Source organism: Phodopus roborovskii, unplaced genomic scaffold (assembly GCF_943737965.1).
Source record: "Phodopus roborovskii unplaced genomic scaffold, PHOROB, whole genome shotgun sequence".
NCBI lineage: Eukaryota > Metazoa > Chordata > Mammalia > Rodentia > Cricetidae > Phodopus > Phodopus roborovskii.
This window is the reverse complement of record NW_026125820.1, coordinates 1,035,188-1,050,710: the sequence shown is the minus strand read 5'-3', so window position 1 is coordinate 1,050,710 and position 15,523 is coordinate 1,035,188. Positions and strand designations below refer to the sequence as shown.

General features: G+C 42.1%; 1 protein-coding gene across 1 annotated transcript in view; it reads right to left on the bottom strand.

Annotated features, from left to right (window-relative positions):
* Sptbn1 (spectrin beta, non-erythrocytic 1) overlaps window positions 1-15,523 on the bottom strand; it is a 129,286-nt gene that overhangs the window by 17,642 nt on the left and 96,121 nt on the right. Inside the window, exons 18-26 of the mRNA XM_051178758.1 lie at window positions 15,205-15,351; window positions 14,136-14,399; window positions 9,346-9,570; window positions 8,856-8,945; window positions 8,433-8,714; window positions 7,735-7,865; window positions 5,701-5,905; window positions 5,009-5,383; window positions 1,280-1,524 (exon numbers count right to left, since the gene is read on the bottom strand). Coding sequence (XP_051034715.1) covers window positions 1,280-1,524; window positions 5,009-5,383; window positions 5,701-5,905; window positions 7,735-7,865; window positions 8,433-8,714; window positions 8,856-8,945; window positions 9,346-9,570; window positions 14,136-14,399; window positions 15,205-15,351 — 1,964 coding nt within the window. The remainder of the gene's footprint in view (window positions 1-1,279; window positions 1,525-5,008; window positions 5,384-5,700; window positions 5,906-7,734; window positions 7,866-8,432; window positions 8,715-8,855; window positions 8,946-9,345; window positions 9,571-14,135; window positions 14,400-15,204; window positions 15,352-15,523) is intronic.

Sequence of the window (15,523 nt, the reverse complement as noted above, 5' to 3'; positions counted from 1 at the left end):
TTTAAGAGACTAAGCTTTTTAAATAAATATGTAGGTTTTAAAACACACAATCAAAAGGAAACCGACAGCCTGTCTTTTTTAGGGCTGATTCACAGCCCTCACTCAGGATGAGTTCAATGATGCTTAACTCTGAACCTGCTAGCTCCGTAACACTCAAAGGCAGGCACCTTTAGATACATACAAGAAAACTATTGGGTTTCCCTTCATATCTTTACTTTAAACTCAGTGCTGGCAGACACTCCTTCAAGAAGGCACAAAATAGTTGTAACAAAACACAGCTGATAGTTGATGTCTTTGAGAATAAAGAAATACGAAGCCAGATATGGAAGAAAGGACACACCTGCAATCCCAGCACTTAAGAGGCTAAAGCAAGAGATTTTTAGGTTTGAGGCCACCTTGGCCATAGAGTGAGATCCTGTCTCAACAAAGCAAAGCAAAACAGAAGAGAAGGAAAACACCCAGGCATGGTGATTTGCACCTATAATTCCAGAGGTAGATATAAGAGAGTTCAAGGCCAGCCTGAGTGAATGCAATTAGCTAGTAAGTACATGAGGTACAGTCTCAAAAACAATAAAAGAAACTTAAGCCTAGAGCACCAGCTACTTGGGAGACTGGAGCAGCAGGGATGCAGTTTAAGGCCTTAACAATTCAGTAAGAGCTTGTTACAAAAAGCAGGGGAGGGGTAGGTAGGGGAAGTTAACAGTTGATGCAATTCCCCAGGGAGTGCTTTCCCAGCAGTGTGCATGTGTAGATAGCTGAGGGTAAGGGCCTTACAAATCAAAGACTAATTTTGCCATAAGACCTTATCATGGATCAAAATCAACAGAGCCCGGACAAGAATATAGCTGCTGCTTAAGACACAGATAAGCTCTTCACTCATCATGGCACTTTGTTACAGCAGGAGTTGGCCAGGGTGAACTGCTGGTTATGTAAGCCCTTCCTCTATTCTTGTATTAAACTTCATTTCTTTGAATAAAAGCAAAATAAAGGGAAGAAGACACAAATCATTTCAGGGCACTTTTGAAGCAAATGTCAAGGGTGAACAACACCTTTGTAATACACATGGAAATAGTGACTTTTAATATGAGAAAGACAGCAAAGTAATTCAAAACAGCCCAGGTGAAAAGGCCTGGTGAGTATGCAGCACAAAGGTATGAGGGTGAGAACCTAGAAGAGGCCACCCACAGCTCCATGTTCCCTAGCAACAGTATGTGGTGGACAGCTGAAGCAGTGGAGGTTCTTTTCCAACCATCTACACCTCAGAGGCTAGGAGGCTTACCGTGGTTTCTCCTGGGCCTCAATCTGCCGGATGACATCTTCCATCCAGAGCATGAGGTCACGAACCATGCTGAAGAAGCGAAACTTGTCTCCTGTGTCCACCAGCCGCACCCTGCGACCCTCACAAGCATCCAGCAGGGACTTCCAGGCTTCCAGGACCTCATTCTCACGCTTCTGGATGTCATCAGCCTTGTCTCCTGCATAGGCTGCCTGGAGGCGGGCTGCATCCTCTTGCAGCTGCCTCACCTGTGAAGCCACAGTGAAGAAAAACCAGGTTTCACTACTGTGGCTTTGCCCATCAACCCATTCATTCCCTTCCTCGTCTACTATTCTAGATAAACAACAATGTGAGAGAGCATTAGTTTGTTGGGCCTGTGCCTCTTGCAAGCTCTTGTTTCACTGAGTAGAGCCAAGTCATGAAACCTCAAACTTACAGAGCTATGCTATTAAGTACTGTTCAAATAATAAAAAAAATGAAATGTACAGGAACAGACAGGATAGCTGAGGAAAAGCTTCCCCACAGGTATGTCTCCTCCCCACCTTTATACCCTGGGACATAAAGACATTGCTTTGTGGGGGAACATCTAGGTATATTCCTTGACTGGCTGGGTGTGATTAGCATACACCTATATTACCCAAACTTGAGGTAGATGCAGGAGCATCATGAGCTCAAGGTCAACCTCAGCTATATAGTGCACTCTAGGCCAGCCTGGGCTACATAAGATCCTAACCTAAAAAAAGGGGGCAAGGTGCTGACAGATGGCTCAGCAGGTAAAGGCATGTGCCATATATGCATGATGACTTGAGTTTTAACGCCCAAATACACATACAATGGTAGAAGGCGGGGACAGTGCGGGGACAAACTCTAGAGTTGTAATTTGACCTACACATATACAGCTGAGGTTTGCATGCCTCCACAACACACAAAATATTGTTTTAAAAGTTCTGACAGTATGCACAGCACTCTTTCTGTGACAAATGGCTGAAAAACAGGCTGTCACTTTAGATAATGGTGGGGGTTTGCCATTTTAATAGAAACAAGTGATTATATTCTTTCTTCCTTCCTCTGCTTTTTGAGACAAAGTCTCTTTATGTAGCCCTGGCTATACTGAAACTCACCATGTAACCAAGCTGGCCTGAAACTCAGTGAGATTTACCTCACCTCTGCCTCCCTAATACTGAGACTAAATATGTGTGCCAACATACCTGCTGACTATCTTATACTTAAGTGTCCATTTTCACTATGTTGTATATGAAACACATAACATAATAGCAGTGCCATACATCAAGACACAAGTCTGACACTTTCTGGAGATAAAATTATGTGACCAAAGTCTATAGATAATAGTCTGGGGTAAGCCTTTGGATATTTGTAAGAAGTAGCTGGAAAAATGCCAGGTAAGGACTTTCCAAAGACAATGAAATGGGAACACCCGATGCTGTGACTTGGGAGAAGGTAGACTACTGACCCTTAATTGTACAAAAGGACTTTAAGTCCTTTTGGAAAAAGATGTATAGAAGAATCAGTGGGATTTGGTTTCCACATCTGAAGGCAAGGGTGTAAAGATTTCACTAGACCCAAGATAAATGATGACTGGGGTTTCCTGGGGAACACTTACACAGAAAGATACAAAGAACCGCAGGAGAGGCTAACCTACCAGATTGGCTAACCAAAGAGAAAAGACTTGTGCAAGGGAGACCACGCCTTACACTTACTCCGCTTCAGTCCACCTGAAACCATATCCAAAGGGGTGTGGTCACTGTTATAGGTTCACAGGCAAGACTACACACATCTATGGTACTTTGGGAAATAGTGTCTAATACTGAACTACTTTTAAGGTATGCATCTCAGACTATCATGAGCAAGTTTGTAGGAAATTACTTGAAAATCAATTTTCCTATTTTCTAAATCATCATTTCTTGTGCATCTGGTTATTTTATTTTTTAGTTTCTCAAAATAAAAGGTAGGAGAAGCTAGAACAGTGAAAAGTCACACTTGATACATTACTGTTACTACATTGACTGTTCCCATCTCACTGCTGTGCCCCATGTGGAATGGAAAGATTGGCGGCTCAAGAGAACACAGCCAAATAAGGCCAGGAGCCTGTGCCAAGGGGGAGTGCTTACAGGAGGGCCACACATCTTTTTATGGCTCTAAACTGCTTCCTTGGTGATAGGGCAAAGTAGGTCCAATCTAGCAGGTTTGAGGGAGTTGGTTTTTGTCTCGTGGTTATCAAGCCTTACCATTCTCATGAGACAAAGGGATTTAAATAAAAACAGGAAACCACTTTCACTATCTCCTAAGCCTTCTATAGTTCTAAAGTAAATAGTTTTACAAATGCAGACGAAAGACCTGTTTCCTGATTATCTCTAGGTATTGTAAAAGTGCTCCTTAGTGTTTGTTATATGACTGGGACTGTGTCAGATCTTAATGTAGGACTTATGTTTTACAAGAATTGTTTCAATCCTCAAAACATCAGCAAACAAAAGCTACAGAAAGTGGCAGAACCAAGAATCTAAATGGAGGTAAGAAAATAATGGCAGACAGGAGGATGGCTCCACAGAATAATCCCTAAATACTGGAATACAGTGAAGCTGATGATACTCAACTGAATCTACCAGGGCCAAGTGTGGGCCTTTAATGGTGGGGATGTGGGTTAAGTATTTAATGGAACATAGCCTCTGCCCATTCATTTACCCAATGGGTTGCTTATCCTAGAATAGCAGCACAGCATCCATATCCAATAGCGATAGCATAGCCACAAAGTCAAAATTATATAGCATCTGGTCTCCTGCTGATCTTGCACTGATCTGTTTTTTCTTAATAAGCAAGAACAGAAGTCCTGACCTGCTCAGGGTTAAAAAGTTAGACAAAACCAGCTCCTTCTCTAGAGCATCAGTGGGGAAGATTTCCAACTGCAAGATCTCAGACTAATCAGGAAGCTGCCAAGATTAGAATGCAATGAGAGAGTGTGGAGTCTCACTGTTACACTGTTCACTTTGTCAACACCTTTGAAGCACAGTTTTAGTGCTAAGCCACTTAATATATTGCTGGAGCCAAAAGATCAGGTGTGCTAAAACACTAGGATCCAGTCTTTACTAGGAAGGAGATCCAAAAAGAGAAGCTATCTTGGGGATAGAGATGAGGACAAAGTATAGGAATACATCACACAAGAAAGCAGAAGTGAAACCCATCTGAGGAAAGGAAGGGAAGTAGGAGTGGGCAGTGGGGAAAGGGAAATAATGGAAACAATATAAAAACATCCATTTATCAATATGCCTTGAGATTTATCACTTTGCTAACTTAATTAATGAAAGTCATCTATGCAGAATAAATAAATTTGCATTATTCAAATAAAAAAGTATAAATTTCTTTCTTCAGATGGTTGGAGAAAAAAAAAATGAGGTATTATTTTCCAAGTGACCCTGATGGTCAGTCATGTTAACATAACAGAAACTTGTATTCAGGCCTATTAACTTGCAAATGCTTATATGTGCCTCTATTAATTTAAACACCAGCATTTTCATCTAACAACATTTGCAAGAATGACAAATTCAAAACTGTACAGACTGCAAAGCTTTCCTGTGTGTGGAGTGAGTGTGTACACATGTATTTAATTTGGGTAGTCATTTCAGGCATGTTCTGAATAGCCATGGGATACAGGGAGGCTCATGATGCACAAAGATAATCTTGTAAGGAGCCTTCTTTGCACTGGGCAGCTCCACCCACCTGAGTGCCTAGAGCCTGGATGTCATGCTCAAAGGTGGTATGCATTCTCTGTAGGGTCTCCACAGTGTTCTGATCTCTTCCAAGCTCCTCAGGGAGTTTCTTGTGTTTGTCCTGGATGCGGCCAAAGATCTCCTTGGCATCATGATAAAACTTATGCAGTTCATAGGAGGCAGCAAGAATCTGTGTTCTTGTGTCAATGAGCTCCAGGAGGTCTGCCCAGGCTTCATTGAGACCATCTTTCCACTCAGCAATGGTGGCAGCATCTGAATGTCCAGAGTTGATGAGGTCATCTGCCATATGATTGACTGTATCCACACGCTCCTGCCCAATGTTTCCTGTATCTCGAGCAAATTCTCGGAATCGTTCTTGTAACATCTGAAACGGGATGCACATAGAGAAATCACTGAGACCACTGTTTTTATATCCCATCACATGAATGCTGCTGCAAAGAGACTGCCAAGTGGGAGGCACAAGTTGATATGCAAGTCCTAAGAACCACAGATTTCTACTGCAGAACCTATCTTGTCTCTTGGGGAGAGGTAATCCAATCCATGATAAAGTCATGACAAAAGCACCAAGTTGAAAACATACCTATGGCTTCTTGTGTGAGTCTAGGCGTCGTATTTGCTCATAGCCTAGGCCTGCCTTGCCACCACCCATTGCACACCATTTGCTCTGCCCAAAGTACTTGCCGTGACATGCTCATAGTCCTGTCCCAACTCATGGGATCCTGCGACCACTTCCCTCTCAGCAATCCACTGTTCCAGGTCATCAACCTCCCTGTTGAGCTGGAATAGCCTGTGCCTCTCGTCAAGTTTTCCTCTTCTTTCTTCAGCAAGGTCCTTCAGGCCGGCATACAGCTTATCCACTTTTGACTGCCGCATGCTAATACGCTCACTGAAAAAGAGGAAAGGACCTCAAATGTCTTTTTTTCAGAGAAGAAGAAATGAGCAAAGATAATGTGTTACAACAAATTTCTTCAAAGAAGCTTGTGTTTAACCTGAAAAATAAAATTCTGAATGACCTCAACTTCAAATGATGAATAATGACTAGGAAAACCAAATACAGCAATTAAGGGCAAAGGTCACCCTGAGTACAACTGCATTGCCCTTTCTGCAGTCACAATTTTTTTTTTCCACTACAAAATGTTAATGCAAAATGTCAGAACCATCTTCTACTGCTAGAAGGCACACACTGTCCACTGGGTTCTTCTCTGAGCTATGTGCTCTCCCTGCTGGCAGAGCTGCTCCTGTTTCCTCAGTCACAAGCACAGTTAGGAGACTGGATCCCACGTCCTTGAATTCCTTACTAGAATTCCATTTCATGATAGGAGATCAGGAACCAGGACTCACTGCTGTTCTTTCTTGGGAAGAGGATATGAACACCAGAAGGACCTCATCTTTCCCAGCCTGCCTTGCATTGAATAAACAAACACACAAAGCCAATTCCTTTCCTTTCTTAGTCCTGCAAGGCAGTTCCTGAGAAGGACTGACAAAGCTGCTCTTCTCTTCTAGGTAACATGAAAGGATGGAAAATACAGCCTAACTCTCCAATGACCCCAGGAAGTTAGAAGTTTAGAAATACTATCTAAAAAGCCCTAAATACCTCAAATTCCAGACCCTGTCCTCTGCCAGTAAATAGGCAAAAGTTCTCTTTTCTTGCTGCTTATGACAGGCCCTTGAGAACATAATCCTGGCCTCGTAAGAAAACAGCAAATGAGCTGACTAACCACCTATCTGGCTTATCTAACTGATTGGTCTATAAAGATCAGCCTTGGATGATTTAAAATAATTGGTCTAAAAACTATAAAATAGTTTAAATTGATTGGCCCGCACTGCATGGGCCCTTGATGGTATGAGATGATTGGTTTATAATGCGTGGGCTTTGTTGTAAACCCTATAAAAGCTGTCTCAATTCTGCACTCGGGGTCCTCAGTCTTCTACCCCTGCATGGTATTTGACCGGATCCCAGTGCACTTGGAATAAAAAAGTCCTCATGCTGTTTGCATCAAGACCACTTCTCAAGAGTGATTTGGGGTGTCGCCGTTCCTGAGTCGGAACATGAAGGTCCACCCTCTGAGGGTCTTTCAAACACAGCAGTCTAGTGAACAAAGGAAGGTAAACCCTCACTTGTTTCACTATGGTTTCCAGGGTAGTCACTGTGCGAAAGTTAGGAAGTGCTACCAATTTGTTTTTCTGAGAGCCATTTATGTCACAGGTCCAGGTATACTTATCTCTCAGTCCTCTTAAATCACTGTTCCCAAACTGTTTTTTTTTTTTTTTTTTTTTAATTTTAGACAGGGTCTCATTATATATAATCCTGGCTAGCTTATAACTGTCTATATAAACCAGGCTGGTGTTGAATTCAGAGATCTAACTGCCTCTGTCTCCCAAATTCTGGTATTAAAGGCATGCACCCTAACACCTGACCTACACTGATGACTTTTTCAATCCAAGTATAAACTTCATCACTTCTATCTGTGAGACAACTAACTATACTTATGACCCCTAACAGTCTTTTCAATGGGCCTTGGCCAGAATGAGCTATTTACCCCACAAAAGCAACTTCTCAGTTTAGCAATTTACCTTTCTTATCTACCATAAGCTCCTGGGTCAGTGACCCATTTTACCCACTACTGTATGATGAATGCTGTCATTTTCTTTCAAGGCAGGTTACTAAGACACTTTCATTGAAGTGCATGGCTTCATTCTCACAGTGTCACTCACCTTTCGGGATGGCTGTCAGCCACCAAGGCCCGGCTAGTCTTGGAGAGCTGGTGCACAGTCTCTGCATAGTCTTCAACAGCCTGTTCCAAAATCTGATGCTTTTTCAACATAGAGACAGCACTCTGCTCATCCTGCAAAGAAATAGACTGTCAGATCCATAGCCAGACACTATGCCTGGGGCGACAAATTAACTGCAGGATGGGGCAGGGCTCCCAAAGTTCATTTGTACACTAGGGATAAATACACTAACCCCTCCCCCCCATAGAATGTCCATTATTCCTAACTGACATCCACATTCAGGGGTTCTGGGTCGGTCCAATACTGGTTTCCCAGCTATCAGTCTGGGGTCCATGAGCTACCCCTTGTAGTGAAGCCCTGTCTTAAACAAGAAGATTAAAAAGGAAAAAAATGTAGCCAGACGTAGTAGAATCTACTTGTAATCAGCCTATAGCATGAGTTTGAAGCTAGTCTGGACTACATATTATGTCCTAAACTTGCATGTGTTACATACTTAGCCTTTGTACCATACTTCAAGGGAAACACCAGCCAGATTTTTGATGCCTTTCTTTATTTCTTAGCACCTAGTAGCAGCAGGTGAAATGTGTCATAAAGTCATTCTGCAGCTAGCAGGTTCGAGTGGGTCACTTTTCTGAGGCACACCCCACTTCCTCTCACAGGAGTGGGGAAGCTTCTCTCACCTTGGCCTTTTCCTCAGACATCATGTACAGTTCCTGCTCACTCATCCAAGCCTCTGCCTCAGCTGCATCAAAGTAGTATTGTTGGGCCTTGTGTGCCTCTTCAAGCCGTCTATGGCGTTTCTCTGTCTCCTCAATAAGGAGGCCCCACAACTGCTTCAGGTCAGCAAGCCTCTGCCTGATAGCCTCAGCGTTGAGGCTGCTGCTGTCTGTGATGATGTTTTGACTCCTCTCAAAGATGTCATCAATACGAGGCTGGTGTCCCTGGATTTCTTTCTGGAGGGTCTATGAGAAGAGGCAAGAACAGTTTTGCTAAATGGCCATGGCCTGGTACTTGGAACTTCAAACTCACAAACCATCATTTCCTCTGCCGTATAAGTCAGTCATTATTTATCAGACACAGCTAACCCAGGTAGAAACACTTACCTGATTTTTCTTTATTAATAGCTGCACAGTTTGAAGGTTATGGCCATGATCTGTGGAAGTTGCCAAAGGCATCCTCTCACCAACCCACAGCTACAAAGAATTGAAAATAAGCAGTGGTCACGACCATGTGGAAACACAAACAAATGGCCCCAGTCAGAGGACAAGGATGGCAAGGAAGCTCGAGGAAGGGCCCAGTCTTCCTTCAAAGGGCTGCCAGGGCATACAACGGTTTCCTCTTGGATATGAGGCAGGGGTTAGTCTTTTGAACTTACTTCACCCTTGGTGTTGGACATACTGTGAGCCCTGTGGTTTGTTTAAGTCCTATTCTATTGGCATTAAAATCCTGGAGTATTATTAGAACACCAGCAAGAAGAGAGCTGCATTTGCAGGTGGTAGGATAGATCACATGTGGGTTCAATTCATTGACATGGGCTGAGGTAATATAAAAGAAAAGCAACCATTAGTTTCAGAATAGGTGAGGGCTACTTACAATTTCGTCCTCTACATCCCTGTTGAACTGATGGATCTCTTTGGATGCTAGCAGATTATGCTTCCTCTCATTCAAGGGCTCCAGAAGCTCCATGAACTTGGTCTGCACAGTAAGGCGCTTGCTGTCCACCTCATCTGTGCTCTTCCCCTCCTGACTCAGGGCCTGGGCTTGGCTCTGGAGCTCCTCGATCTCCTTCTTCCGCACTTCCATCTGATTTTCCAGCATCTAAGGGAATAAGACTGCATCAGAGCCAGAGGAAATAGACTCCGTCTGCGACTCTGTTCTGGGGACTGGCTAAAGCAGGAGACTAAAATGTAGAACACAAACTTACACAGCAGAGCGTGTAAGGAAGAGAGCATCAGAGAGTGCCCAGTTCACCAGCTAATGCTTAGAACATCCTCCTCTGGGACTTTAAAGCTTGAAGTAAAATTAGAGTTTAATCAGGAACCCAGGGAAAAGACAGGCAGGGATGATGGGAGATGTCATTCTGTATATATGTTTCTCATACTGGTTAATGAATAAAGCACTGTTAGCCAATAGGAAAGGAAGATAGAAGGGACTAGAAGACAAGGAGGAAATAGGGGTAGTAAGGAGAGTTAGCATGGAGAGACGGGGAGACCAGACGCCTGCCGCACTCCCCGAAGGAGGAGTCAAGATGGAGAGTCTGGGGAAAAGAGACGCTGGCCCTTAAGACCATGTGGAAATATATAGAAATGGGTTAATACTTAAGACAGAACTAGCCGATAAGAAACTAGTAACGGGCCAACAGAATTATATCAAATACAGAGTCTCTGTGTGTTAATTGGGGCTGGCATAGCGGCGGGACCAGACCAGCAGCGGGAAGAAAAACCGTACACCTTACAGATGGCACCCACGTGGCTAGTAAGAACTTCCACTTAAAATTTAAAAAAAGCTTAAAAAAGGGGATTTAGAAAGAAAAGAACAGAGATAAGCTAGGCTTCTTACTAACAGCAATTTTCTTGGTTGGACTCTGCTTTGTGAGAGACAAGCAGATATTTGAGCGGCTCCTTTAAGGGGATTTTCCTGACTCAGCATAAGTGGCAAAAAAACCTGTACGGCTTTTAAATAACTCTGCTAACAATTTATTGGTGTGCATGAGAGTTGGCGATGGCAGTGACCACATCTCCAAGCCGGCAGCATGCCTGCTGGATGGCAGCGTTGACCAGGGCAGTGACCACAGCTTTCATTGCTGGTGGTAAAGGTACCAGCCACCATCTTTGATAACCGTGGCAGAAACAACAAAGACTTTCATTTTAACAATGTTGTTGTTTAACAGATAAAGACTCATGGCCAGAAAAAGATAAAGATTTACAGTAAAGACAGATTCATATGAAGAAAAACCTCTAAAGGTTTACAGTGTGTTTTAAAAAATACGTAGGCTTGGGGAAAAAAAAACAAAACAAAACATGGTTTTAAAAAGACAGCAAGGAGCTGGGTGTGGTGGCACATGCCTTTAATCCCAGCACTCGGGAGACAGAGGCAAGCAGATCTCTTGTGATTTCAAAGTAAACCTGGTATGCAGAGTGAATTCCAGGACAGATAAGAGTTGCACAGAGAAACCCTGTCTCAAAAATAAAAACTAAAAAGTATAAGAAACAGAGTAATAATAAAGCCATGTAAAGATGAAAAGCTCAGAATCTGGTTACTGTATGGTGTTATATTGTCTTTGTATCTTTTGACTGCTAAGGAAATAACAACTGTTAAAACAAATGCTGCTAGATTAATTCAATTTATATATTTTAAAAATGCTTTGACTCCAAACTTTAAGTCTAAGTTACTGGGGAAAAGGATTTCTATTTTTGTTTCCACAGAAAATAAAAAGCTGTGGATTCCTTCCAGACTAATGTGGTTTGATCAAACCAGACCCCCTGAACCAGAGTCGCTAATGATCCAACATTCAAAACAGCTTGAAAGCAGCTTTGCAGACTGCAGCCAGGATTTTTGCATCTTCTTAGGATTCCCCCATGACAGCGCCCCCTATCAGCAGGAAGTAGTTTGGAAAGAACAACGCCCAAATACCCAAATATTGTTTATAAATGTTTGTTTTCACTTAAATGGACTTGGTTATAAATGGTTAATGATCACAACCAATATCCTTTTAAAGGTAAAAAGGGAATTATGGTATAGATATGAATACTTTGTTTTGGAATGGATTTTCATTTATTGATACAATTTAAGGTCAATGTTGTGATATGTATATTTCTCTTCCTGTTTATGTATTATGTTTATATAGCTCATTTAAAAATGTAATGTATAATTTAGTACAGATTTTACATAGTTACCTATAATAGTCAAAACTTATAGCTAGGAGATTTAGGTTTTCTAGATATGCAGAGATGTATATGAGATAGATAGGCATCATTCTTCAAACCTTTCAAAGACCTACAGAATATGGCATTTAAAATGGTTTTTCTTGACAGTGAGACATAATTGTTCCTGGCAACACCACCAGTGTCAGAAAGGAAGATGGACATTGAAGAAACTCGTTACAGAGTTTGCTTCCAATATGGCAAGACTAGCCAATTGGCCGATACTGCTCTTGTCTGGACTGTTTGACTTTATGCTGTATAAACTGGACATGCAGGACCCACAGAAAAGTGACTGCTGATTCAAGACGGACATTGCTACAGAGTTCCTGCTTCATGGAAGAGTCTGCCAGACAGTCTGCAGGAAACAGAGAAAAATGACTGACAAGCTGCCAATAAAAGAAGACAGTTGAAAGTTTCCTGCTTTGCCGAAGAGTCTGTCAGACACACTATGGCCTATGGGCTGAAGATGGAAGATTACAGAAGAACTTCAGGTGACTGAAAAGGCAAGATGTCTCTGTCATTTCTAAGAGTTTATATACTATCCTTCTGTGGTCTCTGAAGGAGTTGAAGACAGATAGTTATGGTTATAGTTTTCCTTAGTTAGGATTCAATGATAAGGTACATATAGGACTTTAGACTCACAAGATAAAATAGATGATGGACTATTTTCTTCAAATCTAACTAAATGTTAATGGACTAAATATTGTTAACTGTGATTCTTGATAACTGTTCTGTTATATATTTTGCTATGTTAAGCTTAAAACCCTTCTTTTTATTTAGACAGAAAAGAGGAGATGATGGGAGATGTCATTCTGTATATGTTTCTCATACTGGTTAATGAATAAAGCAATGTTGGCCAATAGGAAAGGAAGATAGGAGGGACTAGGAGACAAGGAGGAAATAGGAAGGAGGAGTCAAGATGGAGAGTCTGGGGAAACAAGAGGCTGGCCCCTTTCCCCGGTAAGAAAACCACATGGAAATACATAGAAATGGGTTAATACTTAAGACAGAGGTAGCCGACAAGAAACTAGTACCGGGCCAACAAAATTATATCTAATACAGAGTCTCAGTGTGTTAATTGGGGCTGGCGCGGCAGCGGGCGGAAAAACTCTACTCATTACACAGGGAGAACTTGTGACTTCTGCCTGGGTAGAAGTCAGTTTCTCTATCACAAAGGAGAACATATTTGAGGATCTAGTTCTTTCTGGCTAGAAAATAATGTTATCTTCATTTCTTCAACCCAGAGCTCGGACTAGAATCATGCTAGGGAATGGGAGAATATAACAGCCATTTACTAAAAGAAATGAGCAAAAGTGGAAGCAAGAGAACTCTCCAAGGAGCCACCACACCCAACAGACCGACCACACAGCAGGTCATATGCCAGGGAAGTGGCACTGGAAGCTAACTATAACCATCCCAGGCAGAGGTGGCAACTACAATTAAACACCACCTGTCTAAATTCATGAATGCACAGTAACCCCAAGAGAAAGTAGCCAACCATGTGACAAAAGGCTGAATATCCCTTTGCACGAAGAAACTAGGCTCAGCATTCAGCTAAGACTGTTTTGTCAGTGACTGGTTCTAAGTAAAATTGCCGGGCTTAGGACACTTCTGCAAACTTAGCAGAGGAACAGCTAGAAAACTGACCACCATTACTTTGAAAAGAAAATAGTATAGCTACGTGTGGTGGTGCACACCTTAATCCCAGCACTCGGGTGGCAAAGGAAGGTAGATCTCTGAGTTTGAGGCACACCTGGCCTACATAGTGAGTTTAAGGACAGCCAGGGCTAGAGATACTGGCTCAAACACAAACCAACAACCATAACACAACAAACCAAACAACTAATCCCAAAACCAAAAGGGTATGTATGCATGTTTGTGGCCATGTGGCTATTTGTGCACATTACACATGTAGACTAGTAGACAAGTATAGGTGATATTATCAGGAATGTCATCCAACTTCTTTGGAACAAGATCTTGCTGGCCTGGAGCTGAGCAATTAGGGCAGACTAGCTAGTCTGTTCCTGCCTCCCCAGCGCCGATATTATAAGCCATCCTTAGGCTTATAAGGCAAACAACTTTACTGACTGAGCTATCCCTTCAGACATACCACTGATACAGACAGCAAACACTTCCTTCCATTCAACCATCAATCTATTTAAGACACTATGCAGAATGACAAATAGGATTATTTTCATAAAGATAAACAACCACTGAATGATAACGTTCAACAATAAGATCTAAAAAAGAAGCATTCCCATTCACAGACACCCAAAACTTTTACTAATTACAGTCTTTGCAGTAGGAAAGGCCACCTCTGTTAGGGCAAGCACTTCTCTGGGAGGTTAAAGCCCTTCTCATGGAAGAGGGATGGATGGCAGAGACTATTGATAAATAAGGATGAAGATGAAAGCCATGAAGTAGGCATAGCCTGGGTAGACAGGTGTCTCATCTACTTGCCTGTTGCTTTTTTAGCAGGATATTGACGCTGGTAAGATCTTTGCCATAGTCGTCAGACTGAATCTGGCTCTCCAGACCATGGAGCCATTTGTCTAGATCTGCACAGCTCTGTGTGAAAAGCTCAGCCTTATTTGCATCAAAGAGCCTCTGAGCTTTGGTCTGGGTGGTGGACTCAAGGACTTCCCACATTTTATGCAAAGCAGTGAGTTTCTCCTTCACCACAGCTTCTGTTTCTGGCTTTTCTGAAATGAGCTGCATTCCTTCCTGGAGAACACAAGCCAATGAGGTTAAAAATAAAAGTTTGCAAGAGAATAAATGTTACCACGAAATATCAAAAAACCAATCCCTGAGACATTTGCTTCCCCCACTCCCTTTATTCATCCATGAAGTTACTGCTGGGTAAAACCAACAATGGTCTTGTGTACATACTCTATGCTTCTGGAATGTCAACAATCAGCGTTGCATGCTCTAATGGTTTCAATTGGGGCAGCAGGAGTGTTAGTAACCTACAACTTCATGGCTCAAAGACCACACATAACACATTATTAACTCTTAGGAGTCTAACAGTATATGGAAAGGAGGGTGAGGAACAAGCACTTCTATTATACTGCACAGGATCTCCCTGTGTAAATATAAATATTATCACAGTTGGGTGCCTAGTGTAACAGGGCGTGCTCCACACACACAGCGCATTTTAAAATTTATACAATAGTATCTGCCAATAAAAGCAAAACAGATGTATGGCAGTGAGGAAGGAATGAACTCAGGTTTTGCCTTCAGCGACCAATCACCTAGTAGTCACTAGAAGATAAACCAAGTCCCCATGTTGGGTCTCTGCTTCTTTTCCTGCTGGACGACTGAATTTAGACACTCTAAGTGTAAGCAGGGGATTGCTACTGGCTCTGTAACTTTTGTAAAAGATGACATATGACTCTAAAAGTACCCTAAATAAAAGGAATTCATTTCTTCTTCTCCCTCTCCCCTAAGTTTTTATGTTTTCCTCCTTACTAAGGCTATAATGCAGAAATGACAGTGAGGCAAGAGGTCTCAACCAAATGATTTAAACCACCTTCTCAATTTTGTCAAGCCATTCTTTGTTGGATGCAAGCTCTGCCATAAACGCTTGATGCTTTAGCCATTTACTGTGCAGGTTTCTGGCTTCATCGTAAGACATGTCCTGGGCCGTAAGCATCTTTTCACTGATCCAGAGGGATAGCTATGGTGGAAAAGCAAAAGGATTTTAGAAACTGTCATTATAGACTTAACCTTTTTATTCTACCCAGAAAGGATTACATTTAGGACATACTATGTGTTTTCATGTCAACAACCAAATATTTTTGTGTTTCTGACCCATCTTATACCCAAGTTTGATTCAAATGGTGGAGTTA